This window comes from Mobula hypostoma, chromosome 30 (genome assembly GCF_963921235.1).
Source record: "Mobula hypostoma chromosome 30, sMobHyp1.1, whole genome shotgun sequence".
In the NCBI taxonomy this organism is placed as follows: Eukaryota; Metazoa; Chordata; class Chondrichthyes; order Myliobatiformes; family Myliobatidae; genus Mobula; species Mobula hypostoma.
In genome coordinates this window covers 9,399,538-9,425,877 of record NC_086126.1, presented here as the reverse complement: position 1 = coordinate 9,425,877, position 26,340 = coordinate 9,399,538, and the positions used below count along the sequence as shown (strand labels likewise).

The following is a 26,340-nucleotide window of genomic DNA, read 5'->3' as shown; positions in this document are numbered from 1 at the left end:
GCTGGAATTTGAAGCACTGGTCTCACAGGAGTTGTATTGAAACAGAACTCAGATTCAAAGTCTCACAGGAGCTGAAATGAAACAGAATTTAGATTCAGAGTCCTACAGGAGTTGAACAGAATTCATAGAAACATAGAAAACCTACAGCACAATACAGGCCCTTCAGCCCACAATGCTGTGCCAAACATGTCCTTACCTTAGAAATTACCTAGGGTTACCCATAGCCCCCTATTTTTCTGAGCTCCATGTACCTGTCCAGAAGCCTCTTAAAAGACCCTATTGTATCCGCCGCCACCACCGTCACCGGCAGCCCATTCCACACACTCACCACTCTCTGCGTGAAAAAAACTTACCCGACACCTCCTCTGTACCTACTTCCAAGCACCTTAAAACTGCACCCTCTCGTGCTAGCCATTCCAGACATGGGAAAAAGCCTCTGATTATCCACACAATCAATACCTCTCATCATCTTATACACCTCTATCAGGTCACCTCTCATCCTCCATCGCTCCAAGGAGAAAAGGCCGAGTTCACTCAACCTATTCTCATAAGACATGCTCCCCAATCCAAGCAACATCCTTGTAGATCTCCTCTGCACCCTTTCTATGGTTTCCACGTCCTTCCTATAGTGAGGCGACCAGAAGTGAGCACAGTGCTCCAGTGGGGTCTGACTGGGGTCTGACCAGGGTCCTATGTAGCTGTAACATTACCTCTCGGCTCTTAAAATCAATCCCACGATTGATGAAGGCCAAAGCACCGTATGCCTTCTTAAACACACAGTCAACCTGTGCAGCAGCTTTGAGTGTCCTATGGACTCGGACCCCAAGATCCCTCTGATCCTCCACACTGCCAAGAGTCTTACCATTAATACTGTATTCTGCCATCATATTTGACCTACCAAAATGAACCACCTCACACTTATCTCAGTCAAACTCCATCTGCCACTTCTCAGCACTGTTTTGCATCCTATCAATGTCCCTCTGTAACCTCTGACAGCCCTCCACACTATCCACAGCACCCCCAATCTTTGTGTCATCGGCAAATTTACTAACCCATCCCTCCACTTCCTCATCCTGTAGGGTGCTGTAGCTGTAGGGTAGGGGTCCCAGAACATCGCGAAGAGTAGGGATGGCAGAACAATTCAGATTCAGTGTCTCACAGGAATTTAAGTACAACATCACACAGGAATTTCAGTACAACAGTATTCAGAGTCAGAATCTCACAGTAATTGAAATACAACAGTATTCAGAATCAGAGTCACACAGGAGTTCAACAGAATTCAGATTCAGAGTCAGACAGGAGTTGAAATGCAACAGAATTCAGATTCAGAGTCTCACAGGAGATGAATAGTATTGTCATAAATACAGTTTGAAAATGAAGTGAGCTAGCATCCCAGACCATGAAGGATGCCATCAGGAGCCATCTTGCCACATAAACACTGGAATAATGAGTTTGCAATCTACCCATCTTAGTTTGTCAGGTTTTCTTCCCCCCACCCCACCCCCATCATTGCTCTGTGAGAGCTGGTTAAACGTTGCCGAGGAGAAACAAGCAGTAATTTGTATTTTATTTTGTTGGCACCATGGGAGCCAATGGAAGCTGGCAAGGCTGGACTGGGATCTAGGAGCCCAGATAAAGGGTGGAAAAGCGGCTGGAGGCAGGAAATGTCAGTCAGACTGAACTGTCAGAGAGTTCCAGCAACATGCAGATTAACTTCTGTGCCTGACTGACCTACAAGCCCTCAACTTTGCACACTGGTATTTAGGAAATGTGCAGTTTGCATTTACACAACTAAACAAACACTGCAGTGTCATCTTGCCACCAGGGATCAATAAGCAGAATTTGAACATATTGTTGATGTCCATCCTCACAGTAATCCCCAGAGCTTTAAACCCCTATTCTTCACCTCTGTATCTGCGACCCACAGTGCAGGGGTCATACACGGGGAGCCGGCAATTGGTTCAGGTCCAGTATCAATCAGGGATGAGTGATTTTCATCCACCAGGTTAAACAAGGGAGGCCGGGGTAATTCCTCCTAGGGCAAAGGCAGTTTGGATATTTTCCAGTAAGCGTTAGATTGAGTAAACAGAAGTTATTCCCATTATCAAAGGGTTGAGAAAAAGATACAGAGGGAGAAAAGGACAAAGTGAGTGGTTGTGGCTTGGAATTGTGGCTCGGAGCCTGGTAGACGATGACAACCAGAACTTCTAAAACGAATCGAATGACACAATGGAATACAAGTTAAAGAGAAAGAAACTGGGACTAACAGAATAACTCTGCAGGAGGACTGGTGAACTCAATGGGCAAAAAAAAACTGTGTGTGTGTATATATATATATATAACTGTTATCAGGCTCACCTCAGTTTCAATTCTCTTTGATACATCATCACCCATATCCATTTCACCAACAACCTGTAGCACCAGCAACCTCTTCTAATCCTGACCCTCAGGACCCCAGTATTTCCATCGTTCCGCCATTGGCAAAAATGACTTCAACCTCTGAACTTCCAGAATTCCCTTACTAAATCCCTCCTTCTTTAAAGCACATTGATAAAGCTACCTCTGAGAAAAATTCACACCTTTTTTATTTGGGCCACTCTCAAACTAACGTGATAATACTCTTTTGAGATGACGTGAAGAGACTTAACCAAAATAAAGATGCTATTTTGCTGAAACTAACTGTCATCTAACGATGCATTAGATTAGAAACGTTGATCCTGAGAGAGGGAGCAGAAGTGGAGAGAGTGAGCAATTTCAAGTTCCTGGGTGTTAAAGAAGGCACAACATGAGGAGAATATATTTCATTTGGAGTTTGAGGAGATCTGGAGTGTCACCTAAAACACTCGAAAATTGCTATAGATGTACCGTGACTGGCTGCCTCACCGTCTGATATGGAAGATGGGGTGCAGGCTACTGCACAGGATCGAAGTAAGCTGCAGAGAGTTGTAAACTCAGTCAGCTCCATCATGGGCACCAGCCTCCGTAGTATCCAGGACATCTTCGAGGAGCAGTCCCTCAGGAAGGCGGCATCCATCATTAAGGACCCCCCATCACCCAGGACACGCCCTCTTCTCATTGCTACCATCAGGGAGGAGGTACAGGAACCTGAAGGCACACACTCAAAAATTCAGGAACAGCTTCTTCCCCTCTGCCGTCCGATTTCTGAATGGACATTGAACCCATGAACACCACCTCACTCCTTTTTTTTTATTTCCGTTTTTGCACTACTTATCTAATTTAACTATTCAATATACATATACTTACTGTAATTCAGTTTTTATCCCCCATATTCATTGTACTGCTGCCATAAGGCTAACGAATTTCACGACATATGCCAGTGATATTAAACCTGATTCTAACTCTGAACCTACCTCTGATCAAAATTAACCCCCTTTGTATTTGGGCTATTGTTAAACTAACGTGATAATGATCTTAGGAGATGGCATGAGGACACTTAATCAAAGTTCCCTATTTTGCTGCAACTAATTACTAATCATGTATTGGATTAGAATTGTCAATTAAGGTTCATTTCATAGAAAAAAAATGCCCATTCCTTGAAATGATATCCATTGAACAAGTAGGGAAAACAAAAATCACTCTCCACCCAAATATGGTCAGAACTCCATCTTTTTTATATAAATGCAGAAATGAACTGTAAACATCAATACAGCAGCAGATTCCTTGAGCTTCCTTCCATGGAATATCTGTACAACACTCCCAGTGAGCGTTAGTTAAGGCTGATTTATACTTTTGCGTAGGCTCTACGCCGTTGTGAGCATTTACACTTGCGCATTGGTGTGTCTGCATCGCTCTGCAATTCACCACCAAAACGCTAGTTGGCTGTGGGGTCTCCATGCCATTGTGCTGAGTTTCTTCGTGTACTTCAAACAATAGCGACTGAAACTGAGCGCATCATGTTGGAGTTGGAGCTACTAAGTGTTGAACAAGAGTTACTTTCATTGAAATTACTGCAATGCAGAAAAGAGAGAAGATGTCGGACGAGATGGTGTGTACGACCATTGAACGAATTGAGGCAGAAGGAGGGTGTATTTTCTGTGCTTGTCCGGCCACTGAGAGACATGGACGAGGAAATGAATTTCAAATATTTTCGGATGTTGACAGGTAGATTTGACGATTTGGTTCATCGTCACCAAGCAGACCAATCACAGTTGTTGCCGTGTGTGTCGCTGCGACACGTAGTTACATTTTTGGGGAGGTGCACGTCAGGCTACGGCGCAGGGTACGCGGTTATGCCGCACCTACAGCGTAGATTCAACGCAGAAGTATAAACTGGCCTTTAGACGATGTGTGGTCGCATCCCAGCAGCAAATACTCCAACAAGTACGCGACGGTGGAAGTGGAGATGGGGGTGAAAGGGTTGTGATTCTTCATTATGGAGCTATGGAATAAGCATGCATCACCAAGGACCCTCATCCTCCAGGCCTTGCTCCTGCCATCGGGAAGGAGGTACAGGTGGGCCCCACACCACCAGGTTCAGGAACGGCCATTACCCCTCAGCTATCAGGCTCCAGAATAACTTCACTCCCCTCAACTCTGAACTGACTCTACAACCTACAGACTCACTTTCAAGGACTCTATAAGTCATGTTCTCGGAGTTTGTTAGTCATTATTACTAATTTTTTTTTGTATCTTCACAGATTGTCCTCTTTGACATGTTGGTTGCTGTCAGTCTTCGCATGTAGTTTTCCATTGATTCCTTGTTCTACTGTGAATGCCCGCAAGAAAATGTATCTCATTATAGTATTAGAATCAGGTTTAATATCACCAGCTTATGTTGTGAAATTTGTTAACTTTACGGCAGCAGTACAATGTAATACATGGTAAATAGAAAAAAAAAGTTACAGTAAGTGTATATCACCATCATCATCAGGCACCGTGCCCAGTTTGAGTTTTGACTGCCATGGCCCACACACTCCTGTTTCAGGTGAAGTGGATCAATTCATTGGTATTCATTTCCAGTTCTCTGGCTGCTGTCTCCATCATCATTTGTCTTTGTCTTCCTCTTGCTTTCTTCCCTTCAATCTTTCCCATAATTAACGTGCATTCTAACTCCTCTTTCCTAATCACATGTCCAATGAAGTTACGTTGCCTTTTCATGGTCTCATACATTATTTCTCTTTTTGTGTTTGCTCTGTTCATGACATCCTCATTAGATATTCGTTTCGTCCATGATGTTCTTTGCATCCTCCTCAAAAACCACATCTCTGCTGCTACAATTCATTTTTTCATGTTACTAGATATTGTCCAACATTCTGAGCCATATAACATAACTGGATAAACGTAACATTTCAGTACTCTGAGGCGGGTTGTCATGCCTAGTTTAGTATTGGTCAGTATACTCTTCATTCTCGTAAAGGTGTCTTTTGTCATCCCTATTCTTCTTTTGATGTCCATGTCGCACCTGCCATCTGATGTCACCCAGCTTCCTAAGTAGCAAAAGTTCTGTACTTGTTTTATGTCTTCCCTGTTTATTCTCAGCCTGCAGATAGGATTCTCCTTCTTTTTGGATATCACCATACATTCTCTCTTTTTGCAATTGATAGGTAGACCCATTTTTGCACTTTCTTCAACAATTATATCAATTAAGTTTCGTAGTTCTTCCTCCATATTTGCAATTAACACAGTGTCATCTGCATATCTGAAATTATTGATGTTTTCACCAACTTTGATTCCCAAGATGTCTCTTATTTTTTGTAATATTGTTTCACTGTACACATTAAATAAATCAGGGGAGAAAACACACCCTTGCCTAACGCCTCTCTTGATTTTCATAAACTGACTCACTTCTCCATCTATTCTTACAGTGGCAGTTTGTTCCCAGTACAGAATTCTGATTAGGCAGAGGTCTTTCAAATCTAGATCTAGAGTTTTCTGTAATAGTTCAAATAACTTATTGTGCTTCACTTTATCAAATGCTTTTGTGTAGTCGATAAAACAAACAAACAAATCTTTTTGCACTTGAATAGCTCATTCTGATAGTATCCTAACATCAATATTGCGTTTCTTGTACCTTTGTCTTTCACAAAACCACATTGTTCTTTACCTATTTCAGCTTCTATCTTACTTTTAGCTCTTGTCATCAAAATTCTTAGAAGTATCTTGGTGATATGACTCATTAAACTTATGGTCCTATGTAATTCACATTTATTGCTCCAGGTTTCTTAGGAAGAGTGATAAATACAGATTTTTTTCATCTCTTCTGCTATTATTCCAGTCTCATAAATGTCATTGATTAAATCTGTAAGTTTTTCAATTCCATAATCTTCAAGGGAGATAATTTGTTCTATTACTAATTCATCAGGACCTGCTGCCTTTCCTTTCTTCATCTTATTTATTGCATTACGTGTATATGGGTCTATTAAATAGTTAAGTTAAATAAGCAGTGCAAAATAGCAGAAATAAAGAAGTAGTGAGGTCATGTTCATGGGTTCAATGACCATTTAGAAATCAGACGGCAGAGGGGAAGAAGCTGTTCCTGAATCACTGAGTGTGTGCCTTCAGGCTTCTGTACCTCCTCCCTGATGGTAGCAATGAGAAGAGGGCATGTCCTGGGTGGTGGGGGTCCTTAATGATGGACGCTGCTTTTAGTGGAACCCCTCCTTGAAGATGTCTTGGATACTATGGAGGCTGGTCCCATGATAAAGCTGACTAATTTTACAAGTTTCTGCAACTATACGTACTTTGATCATAAACTTACATTGAAAGTTTTATGAACACTGGAACCCTGAAAACACCCTGCAGACCCAGTGAAGGCAGGATAGCGTAAAGCTCCAGTATTTTGGCCAGCATCGGTGGCCTAGCTAGTGTCCGGCTGCTGTAACGAGGCATCGTGTTGTGAAATTTTGCAAGGAAGCAGAACCATCACCCAACAAGTCACAAGGGCGTTTAGTAGAAACTAGAGGGGAGGGGAAAAGCCTGGCTTGAACAGTACAGCAGCTCAGCCTGTCAACAAACAGGGCTTTATCTCCTCACTGATAACAATGGAGCTCCTGACCTCAGTCACGCTATCAGACGCATTGCACTCCTTTTTGCTTTGAAGTCAAAATCATAATGTATGTTTGGAAAAAGTACAACTTCTACAGTTAAATTCATATCATTTGGGGCAGAATTGGAACTTATAAATCGTTTTCAAACACCGTTTCTGCATCTCTTAAAAATGAATTCATTCAAAGGGAGGCACTGCTGGCATTAACAGTTATCACCGATCCCCAACTGGTCAGAATCAGGTTTAAAATCACTGGCGTTATGTCGTGAAATTTGACTTTATGGCAGCAGCACAAAGCAATAAATAATAATGGAGAAAAAACTGTGAATTACGGTTAAGTATGCATATTAAATCAGTTAAATAAGTTGAGCAAAAATAGAAATAAAAAAGGTAGGGAGGTAGTGTTTATGCGTTCAATGTCCATTCAGGAATCGGACGGCAGAGGGGAAGAAGCTGTTCCTGAATCGTTGAGTGTGGGCCTTCAGGCTCTCGGCAGTAAGAGTGAGAACAAGGCGTGGCCTGGGTGGCTTGCTTTGCTCTTCACAAGAACATTCATTCTGGGTGACTGGAGTCACATATTGTACTGAAAAAGGACGGATAGCAATTTGTGAACCTATAGGACTGGGCAACAGCCCAACAGACAAAAGTAAAAATCAGGTTTATTTAATTCAAACCAACACTGGGATTTCAACTTCTCTCCAAATCATCAGCTCAGGTCTCTGGACTAAAGGCCTAGAATGATCATGTCCCAGCTCGAGAATTCAAATCTTAATCCAGTCTGGATTGATAAAACATTTTCTCACTGAACAATGGCATCCATAAAGAGGGATATTCAGCCCAACTTGTACATGTCTATCCTACAGAGTAACTCTCCAGCTCCATCCACCCCTTGGCCCTTTCTCCTCTACAAAATAATCTAGGAAGACACGGGCTTGTGAAAAGGAACCATTCTTGAGTACGCACGTTTACCCTGAGAAAATCAAAACCAGTTTTACAGTAACAAGTGATTCTGCAGACGCTGGAAATCCTGAGCAGCATACATAAAATGCTGGAGGAAATGAGCACGTCAGGCAGCATCTACGGAGGGGAAATAAGCAGTCGACGTTTCGGGCTGAGACCCTTCACCAGGACTGGAAAGGAATGGGGAAGATGCCAGAATAAAAAAGGGGATGGGGGGTGGGGGAAGAGAGGGGAAGGACAAAATGAGTGGTTGTGGCTTGGAGTTCACCGCCACCTCAGAGCCTGGTAGACGACGACAACCAGAACTTCTAAAAAGAATCGATCGACATGATGGAATACAAGTTAAAGAGACAGGTGACAGGTGAGGGGGAAGGGAGGCTGAAGTAAGAAGCTGGGAGGTGATAGGTGGAAGAAATAAAGGATTAAAGAAGGAGGAATCTGATAGGTGAGGAGAGTAGACCACGGGAGAAAGGGAAAGAGGAGGGGCACCAGAGAGAGGTGAAGGGCAGGTGAGAAGTAAGAAGGGAGCCAGAATGGGTAATGAGAAAAGAGAGAAAAGGGGAAATTACTGGAAGTTAGTGAAATTGATTTTCAATGATGTTCAGTTTGACACTGATGGGCTTTGGACCAGTAGACATCATCATCATTATGTGCCGTGTCGTATGACATCATCATTATGCGCCGTGTTGTATGACGTGGGCGCTCATGGTCTTTAAGACCATGACTGTTCTTGGCAATTTTTTCTACAGAAGTGGTTTGCCATTGTCTTCTTCTGGGCAGAGTATCTTTACAAGTCGGGTGACCCCAGCCAATTTATGGCAACATTGATGGAAAAAGAGTAAACAGTTGACGCTTCAGGCCAAGGCACTTCTTCAGGACTGGGGCGGCGGGGTGGGAGGAGATAAAGGAGATGCTTGAATTAAAAGATGGGGGGGGGAAGCAAAAGAGGCTATCTGGTAGCTGATAGTTTTTCTGTCCTCTCCTATCAGATTCCCCTTTCTCCAGCCATTTATCTCTTTCATCAATCAACTTTCCCGCTCTTTACTTCACTCCCTCCGCTTCTCCCAGTTTCACCTTTCACCTGACACCTTGCACTTCTTCCTCCCCTACCCCCCCCCACCTTCTTATCTTCCTTTCCTGTCCTGACGAAGGGTCTCGGCCCAAAACGTCGACTGTTTACTCTTCTCCACAGATGCTGCCTGGCCTGCTGAGCTCCCCCAGCATTGTGTATGTTGCGCGCATGCGTGCGTGTGTGTGTGTTGTTTCTGATTCAGATCAATTTATCGGCCACATGTACATCAAAACATGCAAGTGAAATGCATTTTTGCACGAACAACCAACAAGGATGTACAGGGGGACAGGGAGCCCGCAGTGTCACCACATATTCCAGCGCCAACATAGCATTCCCACAATATTCAGCAGAACAACATGAGCCACGAGAACAAAACAACAGCAGCAAAACAAGGCTCCCTCCCTCCCATACACTCATCCACTACCCCAGCGGTCCCCAACCACCGGGCCGTGAGGAAACGATACGAGTCAGCTGCACCTTTCCTCATTCCCTGTCACGCACTGTTGAACTTGAACATAGGGTTGCCAACTGTCCCGTATTTGCCGGGACATCCCGTATATTGGGCTAAATTGGTTTGTCCCGTATTTCCCCCGCTAAGGTAGAGCGTTCCTGTGAAACCTTTCGTGCCGAAATGGCGTTAAGTGAAGAAGCAATTACCATTAATTTATATGGTAAAATTTTTTGAGCGTTCCCAGACCCAAAAAAAAACCTAACAAATCATACCAAATAACACATAAAACCAAAAATAAATAACACAGACATATAGTAAAAGCAGGAATGATATGATATGATAAATACACAGCCTATATGAAGTAGAAATAATGTATGTACAGTGTAGTTGGGAAGATGAAGGCAAAACCGGATTTGTGGGGGGACAAAAAATCAGCACGTACGCGCATGTTCACATCACACGCGCACATCACGTATGCGCACACAGGTGCCCGCGCAAGGCTTCATGGTCATGGTAGTCTTTCCTGGGGTAAAGTGTCCCGGGATCTGACTGCTACTTTTGTCCCTTATTTGGGAGTGAGAAAGTTGGCAACCCTAACTGTAAAAGACATGCTGAGGTGAGTTTAACCCCACTTGAACACCCCCCCCCACCCCCCCGGTCAGCCGGTCTGCAAGAATATTGTCAATATTAAACCGGTTCGCGGTGCAAAAAAGGTTGGGGACCCCTGCACTAACTCACACAGACAGGACTCCACCTTCAGGATAGGGTTGCCTCTGGGCCTCTGACCTCCAGCCCCTGACCCCCGGATTTCAGACTAACACTACACTTTAATGCTGTGTCTAAGTAAAAACCGTAAGACACAGGAGGAGAATTAGGTCACTCCACCCGTCAAGTCCGCTGCGCCATTTCATCATGGCTGATCCCAGATCCCATTCAACCCAATACACCTGCCCTCCCCCATATCCCTTGATGCCCCAGCCCACCAGGAACCTATCAACTTACGCTTTGAATCTACCCACGGACTTGGCCTCCGCCGCAGTCTGTGGCAGAGCATTCCACAGGTTCACTACGCTCTGGATAAAATAAAAATCCTCTGTTCTAAAAGGCCGCCCCTCAGCCATAGGAAACATCCTCTCCACATCCACCCTATCTAGTCCTTTCAACATTCGGCAGATTTCAATGAGATTCCCCAACCCCACCCCCGCATTCTTCTAAATTCCAGTGAGTAAAGCTGCCAGGCGCTCCTCAAATGTTAACCCCTTGATTCCCGGAATCATCCTCGTGAACTTCCCCTGAACTCTCTCCAATGACAACACGTCCTTCCTGAGATGAGGGGCCCAAAACTGTTGCGTCTCAAACCTACACCATTTAACGTCAGACCTCGAGGTTAAGAGAAAAGTAGGTTTCGGCCTTCAGCGATAAAACTTACCCTCGACGCTGAGCGCGGTACACCCAGGAAAGCTCTTAGTCGGAGTGGGGAGGTGACATTCTGTTCCTGCTGAGGCCCTTTGACTTCGCTCAAGCTCTGCTTCCAGCCTGAAATCATTTCACGGTTTTATGTTGTATTAAAAGGTTCTGCTTTTTTTTTAAATTTTTATATTATTTTGGAGAGACCAAGGCAAAATAACAAAAGCCATGGTGTGTAGGAGGCACCACCGTTAAGTCTGGAAAGTGTGCCGGGTGAAAACAGGAGACTGCTTAAGCCATGCTGGACTCAAGAAGTTGGGAAAGGTCAAGGAAGGTGAAAGGTTTGCTGGAGTTTGCAGCCGCAGAATAGAATGGGTACCAGTCTGAGGTAATGAGAAGGTCCCAAAGTGTACAGGACAGGACACTACAGTGCCATCAACCACACAAGCACCAGAGAAGAAATACTGAAGCCCACAGTGAAGGAGACATCCTTGTTTCTCAAATGCGATCAACCACCTTTTAATCTGAGCAAAAAACACAAACTCTTACTTCACCCCCCCCCAACCTACCCGGCCTCGCCTATCACCTTCCAGCTTGACCTCCTCCCTCTCCCACACCCACCCTGCTTCACCCATTACCCCCCCACCCAGCTTCACTCATCACCCACCCTCCTGCACCCGCCTGGCTTCACCCGTCACCCATCACCCACCCTCCCGGCTTCACCCCGTCACCCTCCCCCTCCCACCCAGCCTCACCCGTCACCCACCCTCCCCTACCCGCCCGGCTTCACCCCGTCACCCTCCCCCTCCCACCCAGCCTCACCCGTCACCCTCCCCCTCCCCCAACCACCCGGCTTCACCCGTCACCCTCCCCCTCCCACTCGGCCTCACCCGTCTCCCTCCCCCTCCCGCCCAGCTTCACCCGTCACCCTCCCCCTCCCCCTCCCACCCGGCCTCACCCGTCACCCTCCCCCTCCCACACCCTCCCGGCTTCACCCGTCACCCACCTCCTCCCCCACCCACCCGAACTCGCCGCTCACCTTCCAGGTTGACCTCCTCCCCCTCCCACACCCACCCTGCTTCACCTATCATCCTTCCCCCCCCACCCTGCTTCACCCGTCACCCCCCCACCCAGCTTCACCCATCACCCACCCTCCTGCACCCGCCTGGCTTCACCCGTCACCCATCACCCACCCTCCCCCACCCGGCTTCACCCGTCACCCACCCTCCCCCACCCGCCCGGTTCACCCCGTCACCCTCCCCCTCCCCCACCCGCCCGGCCGCACCCGTCACCCTCCCCCTCCCCCACCTACCCAGCCTCACCCATCACCCTCCCCCTCCCCCACCCGCCCGGCCTCACCCGTCACTCTCCCCTACCCGCCCGGCTTCACCCCGTCACCCTCCCCCTCCCCCACCCGCCCGGCCTCACCCGTCACCCTCCCCCTCCCCCACCTACCCAGCCTCACCCATCACCCTCCCCCTCCCCCACCCGCCCGGCCTCACCCGTCACTCTCCCCTACCCGCCCGGCTTCACCCCGTCACCCTCCCCCTCCCCCACCCGGTTTCACCCGTCACCCACCCCCTCCCCCACCCACCCGGCCTCACCCGTCACCCTCCCCCTCCCCCACCTACCCGGCCTCGCCTATCACCTTCCAGCTTGACCTCCTCCCCCTCCCACACCCACCCAGCTTCACCCATCACCCACCCTCCTCCCCCACCCGGCTTCACCCGTCACCCACCCCCTCCCCCACCCATCTGGCCTCACCCGTCACCCTCCCCCTCCCCCACCCGCCCGGCCTCACCCGTCACCCTCCCCCTCCCCCACCCACCCGAACTCGCCGCTCACCTTCCAGGTTGACCTCCTCCCCCTCCCACACCCACCCTGCTTCACCTATCACCCCTTCCCCCCCACTAACTGGCTTCACCCGTCACCCCCCCACCCAGCTTCACCCACCACCCACCCTCCCACACCCACCCTGCTTCACATCACCCCTTCCCCCCCACTAACGGGCTTTACCCATCACCCCCCCCACCCACCCGGCTTCACCAGTCACCCTCCCCCTCCCGCCCGGCTTCACCCCGTCACCCGCAACTGCTGGGCCTCACCCATCACCCCCCCCCCACCCGGCTTCATCTGTCACCTTCCAGCTTGTCCTCCTGCCCCACCCCCACCTTCCCGCCCCCCCCCATCCTTTCCAGCCCTGAATAAACATCAACCGGTTATTCCTCTCCGTAGATGCTGCCTGACCTGCTGAGTCCCTCCGGGCATTTTGTATGTGTGTAACTCCACAACAGGTGAGCTCCCAGTAACAAAGTGCAAAATTAACTTGCCCCCATTCCTCTCCCCGCCCCACCATCACTCCAGCGCTCACGTACCACACAAGCACAAACTGTAACAACCACTGAGCACATCGACATGAAATGCTGTTGTGGGAGAGCAGTGTCCATCATCAGAGACCCCCACCACCCAGGCCATGCTCTCTTCTCGCCGCTGATATCAGGTAGAAGGTACAGGAGCCTCAGGGCTCGCACCACCAGGTTCAAGAACAGTTACTACCCTTCAACCACTGGGCTCTTGAATAAAGGGGGAGGGGGGAGTGGGGAGCAGGGAGCGGGGAGTGGGGAGTGGGGAGGGGACGGGGAAGTGGGGAGTGCGGAGCAGGGAGTGGGGAGCAGGAAGTGGGGAGAGGGACACTGTGGCATCTCAAAGATACTGGGTTATGGACGGTAGTTTTTGATAAGACTCTAGACCACGGTCTCTTTGGAGGCTTTTCCGATTCCCTGCATGGCGGGTGTCGGGGGGGGGAGGAGGGTTGATGCTCTGCTACTGCTTGTGCGCGGGGGGGAGCTTTGAAGTACTAATGTTTTACTGTCATTCATTCTTTGGGGTTTTCTTCTGTTTCGTGGATGTCCGTGAAGAGTAAGAATTTCAGGTTGTATCCTGTATACGTTCTCTGATATTAAATAGAACCATCATTGAAATGTTCCTACAACCAATGATCGCACTTTAAGGACTCCTTACCTCATGTTCTTGTTACTTATTGCTATTTATTTATATTTGCATTTGCACAGCCTGTTGTCTTCTGCACTCCGGTTGATCTTTCACTGATCCTGTTTACAGTTACTATTCTATAGATTTGCTGAGTATGCCCGCAGGAAAATGAATCCCAGGGTGAGGTATATGTACTCTGATAATAAAATATACTTGGAACTTTGAACTTTTGAGAAGTGTAGACAAAATCCATGGAATGGAGGCTGGTTTGCAACATCTGAATATGTCTGCTCTATCACCAGCCCATCAAAGACAGCCTCCGATGGGAGGATAGCTCCAGTAGCACTGCCTCTACTTCAATCACTTCCGCACACATCTAGACAATACCTTTTTATTTCTCGCTCCTGCTCATCAATCTGCTTCCTCGCTGCCAGCAGCTGGCCCTGCAGACTGCACACCAGAGCCTCCTTCACCTGAACTTCGTGACAGAATCTCTGCTGTGCCTTCTCCAGATTGGTGCACGCCTCCTTCAAGCTTTGCGTCTCTCTCTTCAATGATGCATTTTCGTTCTTCTCATCTTCAAGCTGCAAAGAAGACACAGCAGCGGCTATATTTCATTAGGAGATTTGATTAGTCACCAGAGACACTCAGAAATTTCTACAGATGTACCCTAGAGAGAATGTTAACTGTTCTAAAGGGACATCCTTGCATTCTGAGGCTGTGCCCTCTGGTCCTAGGCTCTCCCACGGTTGGAGACGTTCACTCCATATCTACTCTAACTAGTCCTTCCAGTATTCAGTAGGTTTTAATGAGACTTTGTCCCCTTCATTCTGCTAAAATCCAGTGAGGACAGACCCAGAGCCATCAAACCCTTCTCATACTTTTCATTCGTGGAAAGGAGTTCGTACTTCCTCCCCGTGACCGCACTGATTTCCTCCGGGTGCTCCGGTTTCCTCCCACAAGACGTACCGGTTGGTAGGTTAACTGGTCATTGTAAATTGTGCCATGATTAGATTAGGGTTAAATTGGTGGTTGTTGGTCAGCACGGCTTGAGGGCTGGAAGGGCCTATTCTGCACTGTATCTCAATAAATCCATAAATTCCCAGGAACGTTCTCGCCCAGTACCCCCTTTCTTAGATATGGGGCCCAGAACTGCTGCCAATACTCCAAAGCAACAGCATTTCTTTCATCAACCTCTGATGCCTCCTCCTTCAAATCCTCCTCTTAGAACAAAGTTTCGTTCCTCCCTTTTCCTTTTGTCCCCGGTTTTCAATTTTGTCCCGCTGATCGTGTGGATAGCCGGAGGCTTTCTCCCAGGGCAAAAAAAAATGGCTAACACGAGGGGGCATAGCTTTAAGATGCTTGGAAGTAGGTACAGGGGTTACGTTTCTCCACACAGGGAGTGATGGGTGCGTGGAATGCACTGCTGACGATGGTGGTGGAGGCGGATACAATAGGGTCTTTCAAGAGACTCTTAGGTACATGGAGCTTAGAAAAATAGAGGGCTATACAGTAGAGAAATTCTAGGTAGTTTCTAGAGTAGGTTACATGGTCGGCACAGCATTGTGGGCTGAAGGGCCTGTAATGTGCTGTAGATTTCCATGTTCTATGCTGTGCTTGTGATCCTGAAAGATACTCTGAACATAGAACAATACAGCACAGCACCGGCCCTTCCGCCCACAATACTGTGCGGACCTTTAAACCCACTCTAAGATCAATCTAATCTTTCCCTCCTACTTATAAGACGTTTCTCTGTCACCACACACACCAAAACCCTTTCTCCTCCCTAAAGATAGGAAGGGCCAATCCGGAACATGCCCTCACTCACAAAAGTCCTACAGTATCTGCAGGAGTTTCCCACTCTGCCCCACAAGACTGTGACTTCACAAAGCGGAAAGCAGCAATCTAAGGCCAGCCCGGGCTCGTCGTGCACTCCCACCTTCAACGAAGGTGGGCCCCTTCCAAGGAAAAAGAAGCAGCTGCTCTTGCTTGCGTTGAAGCACCTCAAATAATTCACCGCAGGAACAGATTGATTGGACATGGCATCGAAGATTATGGGGAGGAGGCCAGGAACTGGGGTCAAGGAGGAGGAGAAAAAGAAAACTATCAGCCATGGTTGAATGGCTGAGCAAACTCGAGGGGCCAAATAGCCTAATTCTGCTCCTATGTCTTAATGGTCTTATTTTTAAACATGCAGAGGCTTTTCACCTCAAATATTCTTTCAAAGTTCCAGAATTCAAACAGGTTTTGGGTGAAAAATGTGTTTCCTTGCCACATTCTGCATGTTCCAGATTGTTCCTTCCCCCCTTTAGGGGGGAGAAATTGACCCGTTGACTGACCAATCAGAACGATGGGTACTGCAATGTCAGAGGGAAAACCCAACCAGCCTTGGCTGGTTACTCGCCTGGCAATTCCCGCTTTCCCTGCCTACGCAACAAGATTCTTCAGGAAGATGAGAGGAAGAGTCACCTTCTTATTTTCTTTTTGAAATGCAACTTCCAAACTGTCCAGCTGAAGCTGTTTCTGTTGTCGTTCCTTCTTTAATTTCTCCAGCTGGCTCTCGTACTCCGCTATTTTCTGCACGGCCCGGCTGGGTAATCCAGATTTCCATTCCTCTAACGCCCAACTCATGACAGCAGGAAGATATCGACAGATAACTGGACCTAAAAGAAACCAAAATCACTGTTTAAAAAAAATAAAATGGGAAACACACTGAGAAAATGGTACGAAATACTGGGTGCTTCAGATTCAGGTTAATTTATCGTACGTACATCAGATCATGCAGTGAAACGTGTATTGTACGTTAACAACCAACCAAGGCCCACACGCCATCGTAGCACGGCCAACGTGTTTAGCTGAAGAAAAGAAGAGCAAACCGCGTTCCTCCCTCCCGCCCATGCAGTCCTCCAACCCCAGGACAGGCTGTTTTTAGCCCCCAGCCTCCAGAGGACTCATTCTCGCAGACACCGGGACTTTGACTTCCCCAGCGGACTCGCACACTCAGATTTCCAACTGACCTCCGGGCTTCAACCTTCGGCATCAACTCCGGAGGAGGACCCCGAATTCCAAGCTTCGAACTCCAGATTCAGTGATAGTGGAATTCCGAACACCATGGGGCTCGAACAACTGGAAGAGAAGAGCATCTCTGACAGAACCTACTAGGAGGCTACGTACCTTTTCCCTTGCATTTTCATCCCTGCTCTCAAGGTGTAGTTTTCTCACAGGACATATTACAATTGGAGTAACTACTGTAATGGTCGTATGAGCAGCCGGCGCCTATCACAAGCCCTGATTATGCGACCACTGACACCAGAAAGACAATCTCTGAAGAGTATTGATAATGGCTGGGGGGGTCATCTGTCTTGTAACGATGCTGGTCCAGAAGAAGGCAATGGCAAGCCACTTGTGTAGAAAAGTTTGCCAAGAACAATCACGGTCATGGAAAGACCATGATCACCCATGTCATAGGGCATGGCACATAACGAACAGACTGTGGTTACTGTTTGCAATTGAGAAGACCATAAGATATAAGAGCAGAAGTAGGCCATTTGGCCCATCGAGTCTGCTCGGCCATTCAATCATGGGCTGACCCAATTCTTCCAGTCATCCCCACTCCCTTGCCTTCTCCCCATGCCCCTTGATGCCCTGGCTAATCAAGAACCTGTCTATCTGTGCCTTAAATGCACCCAATGACTTGGCCTCCACAGCCACTTGTGGCACCAAATTCCACAGATTTACCACCCTCTGACTAAAGTAATTTCTCCGCATCTCTGTTCTAAATGAACGTTCTTCAATCCCGAAGTCATGCCGTCTTGAGTTTGCTTGGCAGATTTGAGTATTTTGCCAGAAGTCTCAACCTCATAGCAGTCTGTGTCAATGAATTTGTTAATTTCGCAAGACATCAGATTCGCAAGTGTTTTGTGAGACAGCTGACTTCTGAATTCTGTCTTAATGTGACACACCATGCTGAATGCCCTTTCTTCTACATCACAATTAGAATTTGGCAGCACCAAAAGCAGCTTCATCAACTGGCAGAGCTCTTTGAATCTCAACTGCCCTGTGCTCAGAGATTTTACTTTGGACAGCTTCCCCCAGAACTCATCAACTGGCAAACTTTTGTAGTTTGGCACCAGTCCTTCAAGGTTAGTTGAGACATAATCCAGGACTTCCAAGTGGAGCTGTTCTCTTGCATCTGCCTTGATCACATTTGGAAATCTCTCTGTCAAAGTCAAAATCTGCTCTGGATTCACCTCATCTTGGCTCTCTGTATTGACCACTGACAGATTTTTCACAAGATTTGGTCTCTCACTGGGAACTTCTCCAAGATTTTTTGAAAGCACCTGATATAGAATTCTCTGGCATCTTTGAAGGACTGCTTTGTCTTGTAAGGGGGGGGGGATCTCTTGTGCTTCCTCGCTTAGCAACTGCCTCCTTTCCAGGTACCCAGTAAAAAGCTCTTCACCTGGGCAGTGAATTTCAGGGTTGCTCACATTTACCTCCTGAATGTTCTGTTCTCTAAATACCTTTGGCTCAATAAATCTGCTTGCTATGTCAGGCAGGAGCTCTTCTACACCCTGATCCAACTTGAAGAGGATAGGTGCCTTGTTTTGAAAAATCTAATTGAATTTGTCAAAACATTGTGTGACATTATGGAGAAAGCATGTGTATATTTTCATTTGGGGGTCTTTCAGCCTCTTCTGAATCTGAGATGACTTCTGATTCTCACTCTTTGACTCAAAATATGAAATAAAGGCTGGCCACTGGTGGAGCAGATGGTCCAAACCTTTTCCTAATGAAAGCCAGTGTGTAGGACAATGCTTTTGTACTCTTTGCTGGGCAACACTGCAAAACTCTTGAAACTGTTTTAGGTCTTCTCTTCGTTTGGAAGTTTTCTCAAAGTAGCAGTAGATGTCAATGAGGTGACATTGAGAACTTCAGGTGACATTGAGAACTCCAGGTGACATTGAGAACTCCTTAGCAGCAGTTTTGGCACAAATGTTGACCAGGTGACTTGGACAGCCAGCGCTGTAAATACGAGGGGCCTGTGCTTTCACCCTTGATAAGACAGAGAGTTGTTTTTGCCAATCATCACATTGCAGTTGTCACTGCTAAATCCTACACAATTAGACCATTCAAGACCTTTGTCATGCATGGATGATGCAATGCAGTTGAATAGGTTTTCATCATTGCATGCCTACAAATCCAACTGTTACCTAATCCTGTGTTTCATTCTAGTACCTGGCTAAAATGGCACTGATATCGTTGTTTTTATCAACCAAAATACTGTATGGCTTTTTTTCTGTCCGGATGAACCTGTACTGATCCTCTGAACATTCAGGTTCCAGTGTCATGTTCACAATAGCTTGGTTGATGAGCAGGCATAGTTTTTTTGCTATTTCTGTATTTATTGTATATTATATTATCAACAGACAATAGGTGCAGGAGTAGGCCATTCTGCCCTTCGAGCCAGCACCGCCATTCACTGTGATCATGGCTGATCATCCACAATCAGTACCCCGTTCCTGCCTTCTCCCCATATCCCTTCACTCCGCTATCTTTATCATGGAGTAGTTTGCTATGGATTTCCAGCGTCCGCAGATTTCCTCCTGTTTGTCATGCGCTCTTCTTGATGGAAGAAGGTACAGGAGACTCAGGGCCCACACCACCAGGTTCAAGAACAGTTATAACATAGAACATAGTACAACACAGTACAGGCCCTTCAGCCCACAATGTTGTGCTGACCTTTAAACCCTGCCTGCCATATAACCCCCCCCCCACCTTGAATTCCTCCATATACCTGTCTAGTAGTCTCTTAAACTTCACTAGTGTATCTGCCTCCACCACTGACTCAGGCAGTGCATTCCACGCACCAACCACTCTCTGAGTAAAAAACCTTCCTCTAATATCCCCCTTGAACTTCCCACCCCTTACCTTAAAGCCATGTCCTCTTGTATTGAGCAGTGGTGCCCTGGGAAAGAGGTGCTGGCTGTACACTCTATCTATTCTTCTTAATATCTTGTATACCTCTATCGTGTCTCCTCTCATCCTCCTTCTCTCCAAAGAGTAAAGCCCTAGCTCCCTTAATCTCTGATCATAATCCATACTCTCTAAACCAGGCAGCATCCTGGTAAATCTCCTCTGTACCCTTTCCAATGCTTCCACATCCTTCCTATAGTGAGGCGACCAGAACTGGACACAGTACTCCAAGTGTGGCCTAACCAGAGTTTTATAGAGCTGCATCTCAACCATCATTATTACCCCTCAACCATCAGGCTCTTGGATAAAAGGGGATGACTTCACTTGCCCCCATCACTGAAATGTTCCCACAACCCATGGACTCACTTTCAAGGACTCTTCATCTCATGTTCTTGATATTATTTATTTAACATTATTATTTCTTCTCGTACTTGCGGAGTTTGTTGTCTTCTGCACACTGGTTGAACTCCCATGCTGCTGCGGTCTTCCAATGATTCTATGATGGATTTATTGAGTATGCCCAAAGGAAAATGAATCTCAGGGTTGTATGTGGCGATATATATATATATATACTTTGATAATAAATTTACTTTGAACTTTGACTTTAGGGTATAAAAATGTGATGTACTTTGAGTTTGTCAGCCTCTACAAACAGTAACTCCTGAATAATGCCTGCTTGTGACAAACAGACTTCCATATCACTAGTCCCGGTGAAGGGTCTCAGCCCAAAAAGTCGACTGTTTACTCTTTCCATAGGTGCTGCCTGGCCTGCTGAGTTCCTCCGGCATTTTGTGTACGCTGCTCCGATTTCCAGCAGCTGTGCAGATTTTCTCTTGTTTGTGTCATCACCAGCTTCAATGTTTCCGTGGTAATTTCGATCACAGTCACAGCAGTAAAGAGAGCTTTTGGATTGAGTACAGTAATCAAGTACTGAGTACAACAGTTGGGATGCTTTGTTGATGTAGTCTAAGACATTGGTGAGGCCAAACTTGGAGTACTGAGTGCAGTTCTGGTCACCTTCCTACAGGAAAGAGATCAATAAGATTGAAAGAGTGCAGAGAAAGTTTACGAAGATGTTGTAGGGACCTGACGACCTGTGTTGTTGCGTGAATGAATTCACGGGAGAAAATTACTAGTAGATACAAAGCTGCTTCTTTATTCGACAACACAAGGTACAGTAGGCATCATAGAGAGATGCTTTCAGTTGAAAGGTCTTGCTGGCCCAATGTGGGGCTTGATATTTTATTTGCTAAACATCAAAGGAAAATTCCATATTTACAAAGTATGGTCAATGCTTCCTTTGAAACCAGATACAACCTTTACTCCTCCCTATTCGCATGCACAACACAGATATCCAAGTGAATTTTAATCATCGTTATCTGGTCTGGGATTCACAGCTTTTAGAAACCTATTGTTCAGAGCTGCACTTCCAAATTAAATCCACAATACATATTCAGGTGTGAAGACAGGTAAACAAAGTCACTTAATAAATGTAAACGTGCTACACCCAAAACTGTTCTGACATCCTGAGTTATGGGTAAAGGTGGAATAGATCAGGATTTTATTCCGTGGAGCATAGGTGGAGAAGCGGAGATTTGATAGAGATGTACAAATTTTACATATATATATATATTTTTGTGTGTGTGTGTGTGTGTGTGTGTGTGTGTGAGAGAGAGAGAGAGAGAGAGAGAGCACAAGGGGGGAGAGAAGGGGAGGGGGAGAGGGGGACAGAGAGAGAGGGATGGGGAGGAGGGGGGGAGAGAGGGGGGGAGAGAAGGGGGAGAGGTGGGGGGAGAGAAGGGGGAGAGGTAGGGGGGAGAGGTAGGGGGCAGAGGTAGGGGGCAGAGGTAGGGGGCAGAGGTAGGGGGAGAGGTAGGGGGGAGGGGGAGAAAATGCTATTGGGTTTTTTCCTACTGTATTTGAGTGATGATAGAATTAAGAGATCCTGAGTCAAGGATGAAAGCTTTAATATTTAAAGGAATCCTGAGAGAGCGTGGTGAGAGTGTGGAAAGAGCTACTGGCAGAAGTGAGTGTGGGAGTGATTGCAACACTTGAGAAAAAAGTTTGGATGAGTACATGGATGGGAGAGGTAGAGTCCAGGTGCCTGTCGATGAGACGAGGCGGAATGAGTTTGGCATGGACTAGATGGGCTGAAGGGCCTGTTTCTGTGCTGTAGCGCCCTCTGATGAGGCAGGGTTTTCCACATCCCAGACATACCTATGGTGGTAGGCTAACTCTGCACCATCATCACCATTACGTGCCGTGCCATATGACATGGGCAATCACGGGTCCTATTCAAGGCCATGATTGTCATTATTTTGGGCAAATTTTTCTATAGAAGTGGTTTGCCATTGCCTTCTTCTGGGCCGGTGTCTTTACAAGACAGGTGACCCCAGCCATTATCAATACTCTTCAGAGATTGTCTGCCTGGAGTCAGTGGTTGCATAACCAGGACTTGTGATATGCCCTGACTGCTCATATGACCATCCACCACCTGCTCCCACGGCTTCACGTGGCCCTGATCGGGGGGTCTAAGCAGGCGCTGCACCTTGCCCAAGGGTGACCTGCAGGCTAGCGGAGGGAAGGAGTGCCTCTCACCTCCTTTGGTAGAGACGTATCTCCACCCCGATACCCATAAACCCAGTGGGTTAAATGGCCGTCATAAAATACCCACAAACTGCTGGAGGAACTCAGCAGGCCAGGCAGCATCAATGGAAAAGAGTAAACAGTCGATGTTTCGGGCCGGGACTGGGAAGGAAGAGAAGTCGGAGTTCTTTCCAGTCTTGCTAAAGGGTCTCGGCCCAAAACGTCAACAGTTTACTCTCCTCCATTGATGCTGCCTGGCCTGCTGAGTTCCTCCAGTATTTTGTGGGTGTTGGATCTTCAGCAGATCCTCTTGTGATCAAATACCCACAGTGAGCAGACACCTGTGAGGTGTGGGAGTTGAGCTGATGGGAAAATCAATCTGGTAAGGCTGATACCATAGGGGCTCGGTCTGCTGGACTTGACCACCAATTAAATTAAAAATATTTGGAGATTTTCAAGCAACAGATCAGCCTGAATCTAAAATAGTCCCTGGAAAAGAACTGAATTATGATGCAACAACAAGCAGTAATCTGGTGTTTTATCTTACTGGGGTTTGGGCTATTTCAAGGGCGAAGAGACAATTTTGAATGAGGTTGGAGGCGATATCGGATGCACATCAACTCTGGCAGGGTTTGCAGGGCATTAATTCCTACAAAGCAAAACCCAGTAGCATGAATGGCAGTGATGCTTCACTACCAGATGAACTCAACACCTTCTATGCTCGCTTTGAAAGAGCTAATACGGGCCGGCTGGTGGCGCAATGACATCAAGGCTGGACCCCGGAACAGAGGTTCGTGGGTTCGAATCCAGTCGAGTCCGCTCCCGAGTACGCTTTCCATCCGTGCTGGGTTGAGTGCCGACATCGCAACTGGACCTCGTAAAATAATTGGAAAAATACTGCGAAAATGTCTGCGTGAGGAGGCATGAAAAAGACATCATCGCGCACATGCACGGAGGCACGCACAGGTGCCCGCGCAAGGCTTCATGGTCACGGTAGTCTTTCTCGGGGTAAACACAAATGTCCCGTATTTGACTGCTACTTTTGTCCCGTATTTGGGAGTGAGAAAGTTGGCAACCCTAACTGTAAAAGACATGTTGAGGTGAGTTTAACCCTACTTGAATACCCCCCCCCCCCCCGTTGGCTGGTCCGCGAAAATAAACCGGTCCGCAGTGCAAAAAAGGTTGGGGACCCCTGGCCTAAATGACTATCGCCTGGTAGCAATCACATCTACAGTGATGAAATGCTTTGAGAGACTGGTAAAGACTAGACTGAACTCCTGCCTCAGCAAGGACCTGGACCCATTGCAATTTGCCTATTGCTCAATAGGTCAACGGCAGACGCAATCTCAATGGCTCTTCACACGGCTTTAGACCATCTAGATCACACAAGCACCTACGTCAGGATGCTGTTCATCGACTTAGTGCCATCGTTCCCACAATCCTGATTGAGAAGTTGCAGAACCTGGGCCTCTGTACCTCCCTCTGCAATTGGATCCTCATCTTCCTAACTGGAAGACCACAATCTGTGCTGATTGGTGATAAAATACCCTCCTCGCAGACGATCAACACTGGTACACCTCATGGGTGTGTGCTTAGCCCACTGCTCTACTCTCTATATACACATGACTGTGTGGCTAGGCATAGCTCAAGCACCATTTATATATTTGCTGACGATACAACCATTGTTGGTAGAATCTCAGGTGGTGATGAGAGGGTGTACAGGAGTGAGATGTACCAACTAGTGGAATGGTGCCCCAGCAACAACCTGGCACTCAACGTCAGTAAGACGAAAGAGCCAATTGTGGACTTCAGGAAGAGAAAGACGAAAGAACACATACCAATCCACAGAGGGATCAGAAGTGGAGAGAGTGAGCAGTTATGATTATGATTATGATTATGAGGACATGCAGTTTCAGGTTCCTGGGTGTCAAGATCTCTGAGGGTCTAACCTGGTCCCAACATATTGATGCAGTTATAAAGAAGACAAGACAGCAGCTGTACTTCATTAGGAGTTTGAATAGATTTTGCATGTCAACAAATATAGATGTACTGTGGAGAGCATTCTGACAGGCTGCATCACTGTCTGGTATGGAGGGGCTACTGCACAGGACCGAAAGGAGCTGCAGAGAGTTGTAAGTCTAATCAGCTCCATCTTGGGTACTAGCCTACAAAGTACCCAGGTCATCTTCAGGTAGCGGTGTCTCAGAAAGGCAGCGTCCATTATTAAGAACCTCCACCACCTGCTACCATCAGGCAGGAGGTACAGAAGCCTGAAGGCACACACTCAGCGATTCAGGAACAGCTTCTTCCCGTCTGCCATCCAATGGACATTGAACCCTTGGACACTACCTCACTTTTTTTTAATATAGAGTATTTCTGATTTTTTTGCACATTTTTTAAATCTATTCAATATATGTGAACTGTAATCGATTTACTTACCATTATTTTATTTATCTATTTTTCTTTCTAAATTACGTATTGCATTGAACTGCTGCTGCTAAGTTAACAAATTTCACATCACATGCTGGTGATAAAAAACCTGATTCTGATAGGAGTGATTTGATTAACAAACCAGTGACCACCCATTCAAGCTGTAGATGGCAAGGCACGAGTTCACATCCTCGCCCTGACACCGCGCAACTTAAACTCACATAATTAAACAAGCCTGGAATCAAACCATTACAACAGGAACAGTGACCTAAACTTTTGTAACTTTGCTATCTGGTTTACTCATGAGGTAAATCAACCGTGCAGAGGAGGCTTACGAGAATGATCACGGGAATGAAAGAGTTAACATGTGAGGGGTGTATTGGATGACTCTGGGCTGGAGTTTAGAAGAATGAAGTGTGGGGGGAGGTAAGAGATGTGAAGAGAGCTTTTGGCATTTGATTGAGTACAGTAGTCAAGTACTGAGTACAACAATTGGGATGTTTTGTTGATGTTGTCTAGGACATTGGTGAGGCCAAATTTGAAGTATTGAGTGCAGTTCTGGTCACCTACCTACAGGAAAGATATCAATAAGATTGACAGGGTGCAGAGAACCCCAAAGTCTCTCTCACGTCCACTCTAGGCCTTTCTCATTGAAACCCACCAAATGTTAAAAGGCCTAGAGTGGACGTGGAGAGGATGTTTCCTATAGTGGGGGAGTCTAGGACCAGAGAGCACAGATAGAGTGGATGTGGAGAGGATGTTTCCTATAGTGGGGGAGTCTAGGACCAGAGGGCACAGATAGAGTGGATGTGGAGAGGATGTTTCCTATAGTGGGGGAGTCTAGGACCAGAGGGCACAGATAGAGTGGATGTGGAGAGGATGTTTCCTATAGTGGGGGAGTCTAGGACCAGAGGGCACAGATAGAGTGGATGTGGAGAGGATGTTTCCTATAGTGGGGGAGTCTAGGACCAGAGGGCACAGATAGAGTGGATGTGGTGAGGATGTTTCCTATAGTGAGGGAGTCTAGGACCAGAGAGCACAGATAGAGTGGATGTAGAGAGGATGTTTCCTATAGTGGAGGAGTCTAGGACCAGAGAGCACAGATAGAGTGGATGTGGAGAGGATGTTTCCTATAGTGGGGGAGTCTAGGACCAGAGAGCACAGATAGAGTGGATGTGGAGAGGATGTTTCCTATAGTGGGGGAGTCTAGGACCAGAGAGCACAGATAGAGTGGATGTGGAGAGGATGTTTCCTATAGTGGGGGAGTCTAGGACCAGAGGACACAGATAAGAGTGGATGTGGTGAGGATGTTTCCTATAGTGGGGGGAGTCTAGGACCAGAGGACACAGATAGAGTGGATGTGGAGAGGATGTTTCCTATAGTGGGGGAGTCTAGGACCAGAGGGCACAGATAGAGTGGATGTGGTGAGGATGTTTCCTATAGTGAGGGAGTCTAGGACCA

At 47.0% G+C, this 26,340-nt stretch overlaps 1 protein-coding gene across 3 annotated transcripts in view; it reads right to left on the bottom strand.

Moving 5' to 3' along the window:
• The window catches only part of LOC134339539 (centromere protein F-like), a 123,030-nt gene that overhangs the window by 81,559 nt on the left and 15,131 nt on the right, over nucleotides 1-26,340 (bottom strand). For 2 of the 3 annotated variants that reach the window (XM_063036147.1, XM_063036146.1), the window contains exons 2-4: nucleotides 16,357-16,550; nucleotides 14,275-14,471; nucleotides 10,919-11,025 (exon numbers count right to left, since the gene is read on the bottom strand). In XM_063036147.1, coding sequence (XP_062892217.1) covers nucleotides 10,919-11,025; nucleotides 14,275-14,471; nucleotides 16,357-16,518 — 466 coding nt within the window. In that variant the 5' untranslated portion in view covers nucleotides 16,519-16,550. Of the gene's footprint in view, nucleotides 1-10,918; nucleotides 11,026-14,274; nucleotides 14,472-16,356; nucleotides 16,551-26,340 lie in introns of those variants that run through there. The other variant, XM_063036149.1, reaches the window with a different exon arrangement.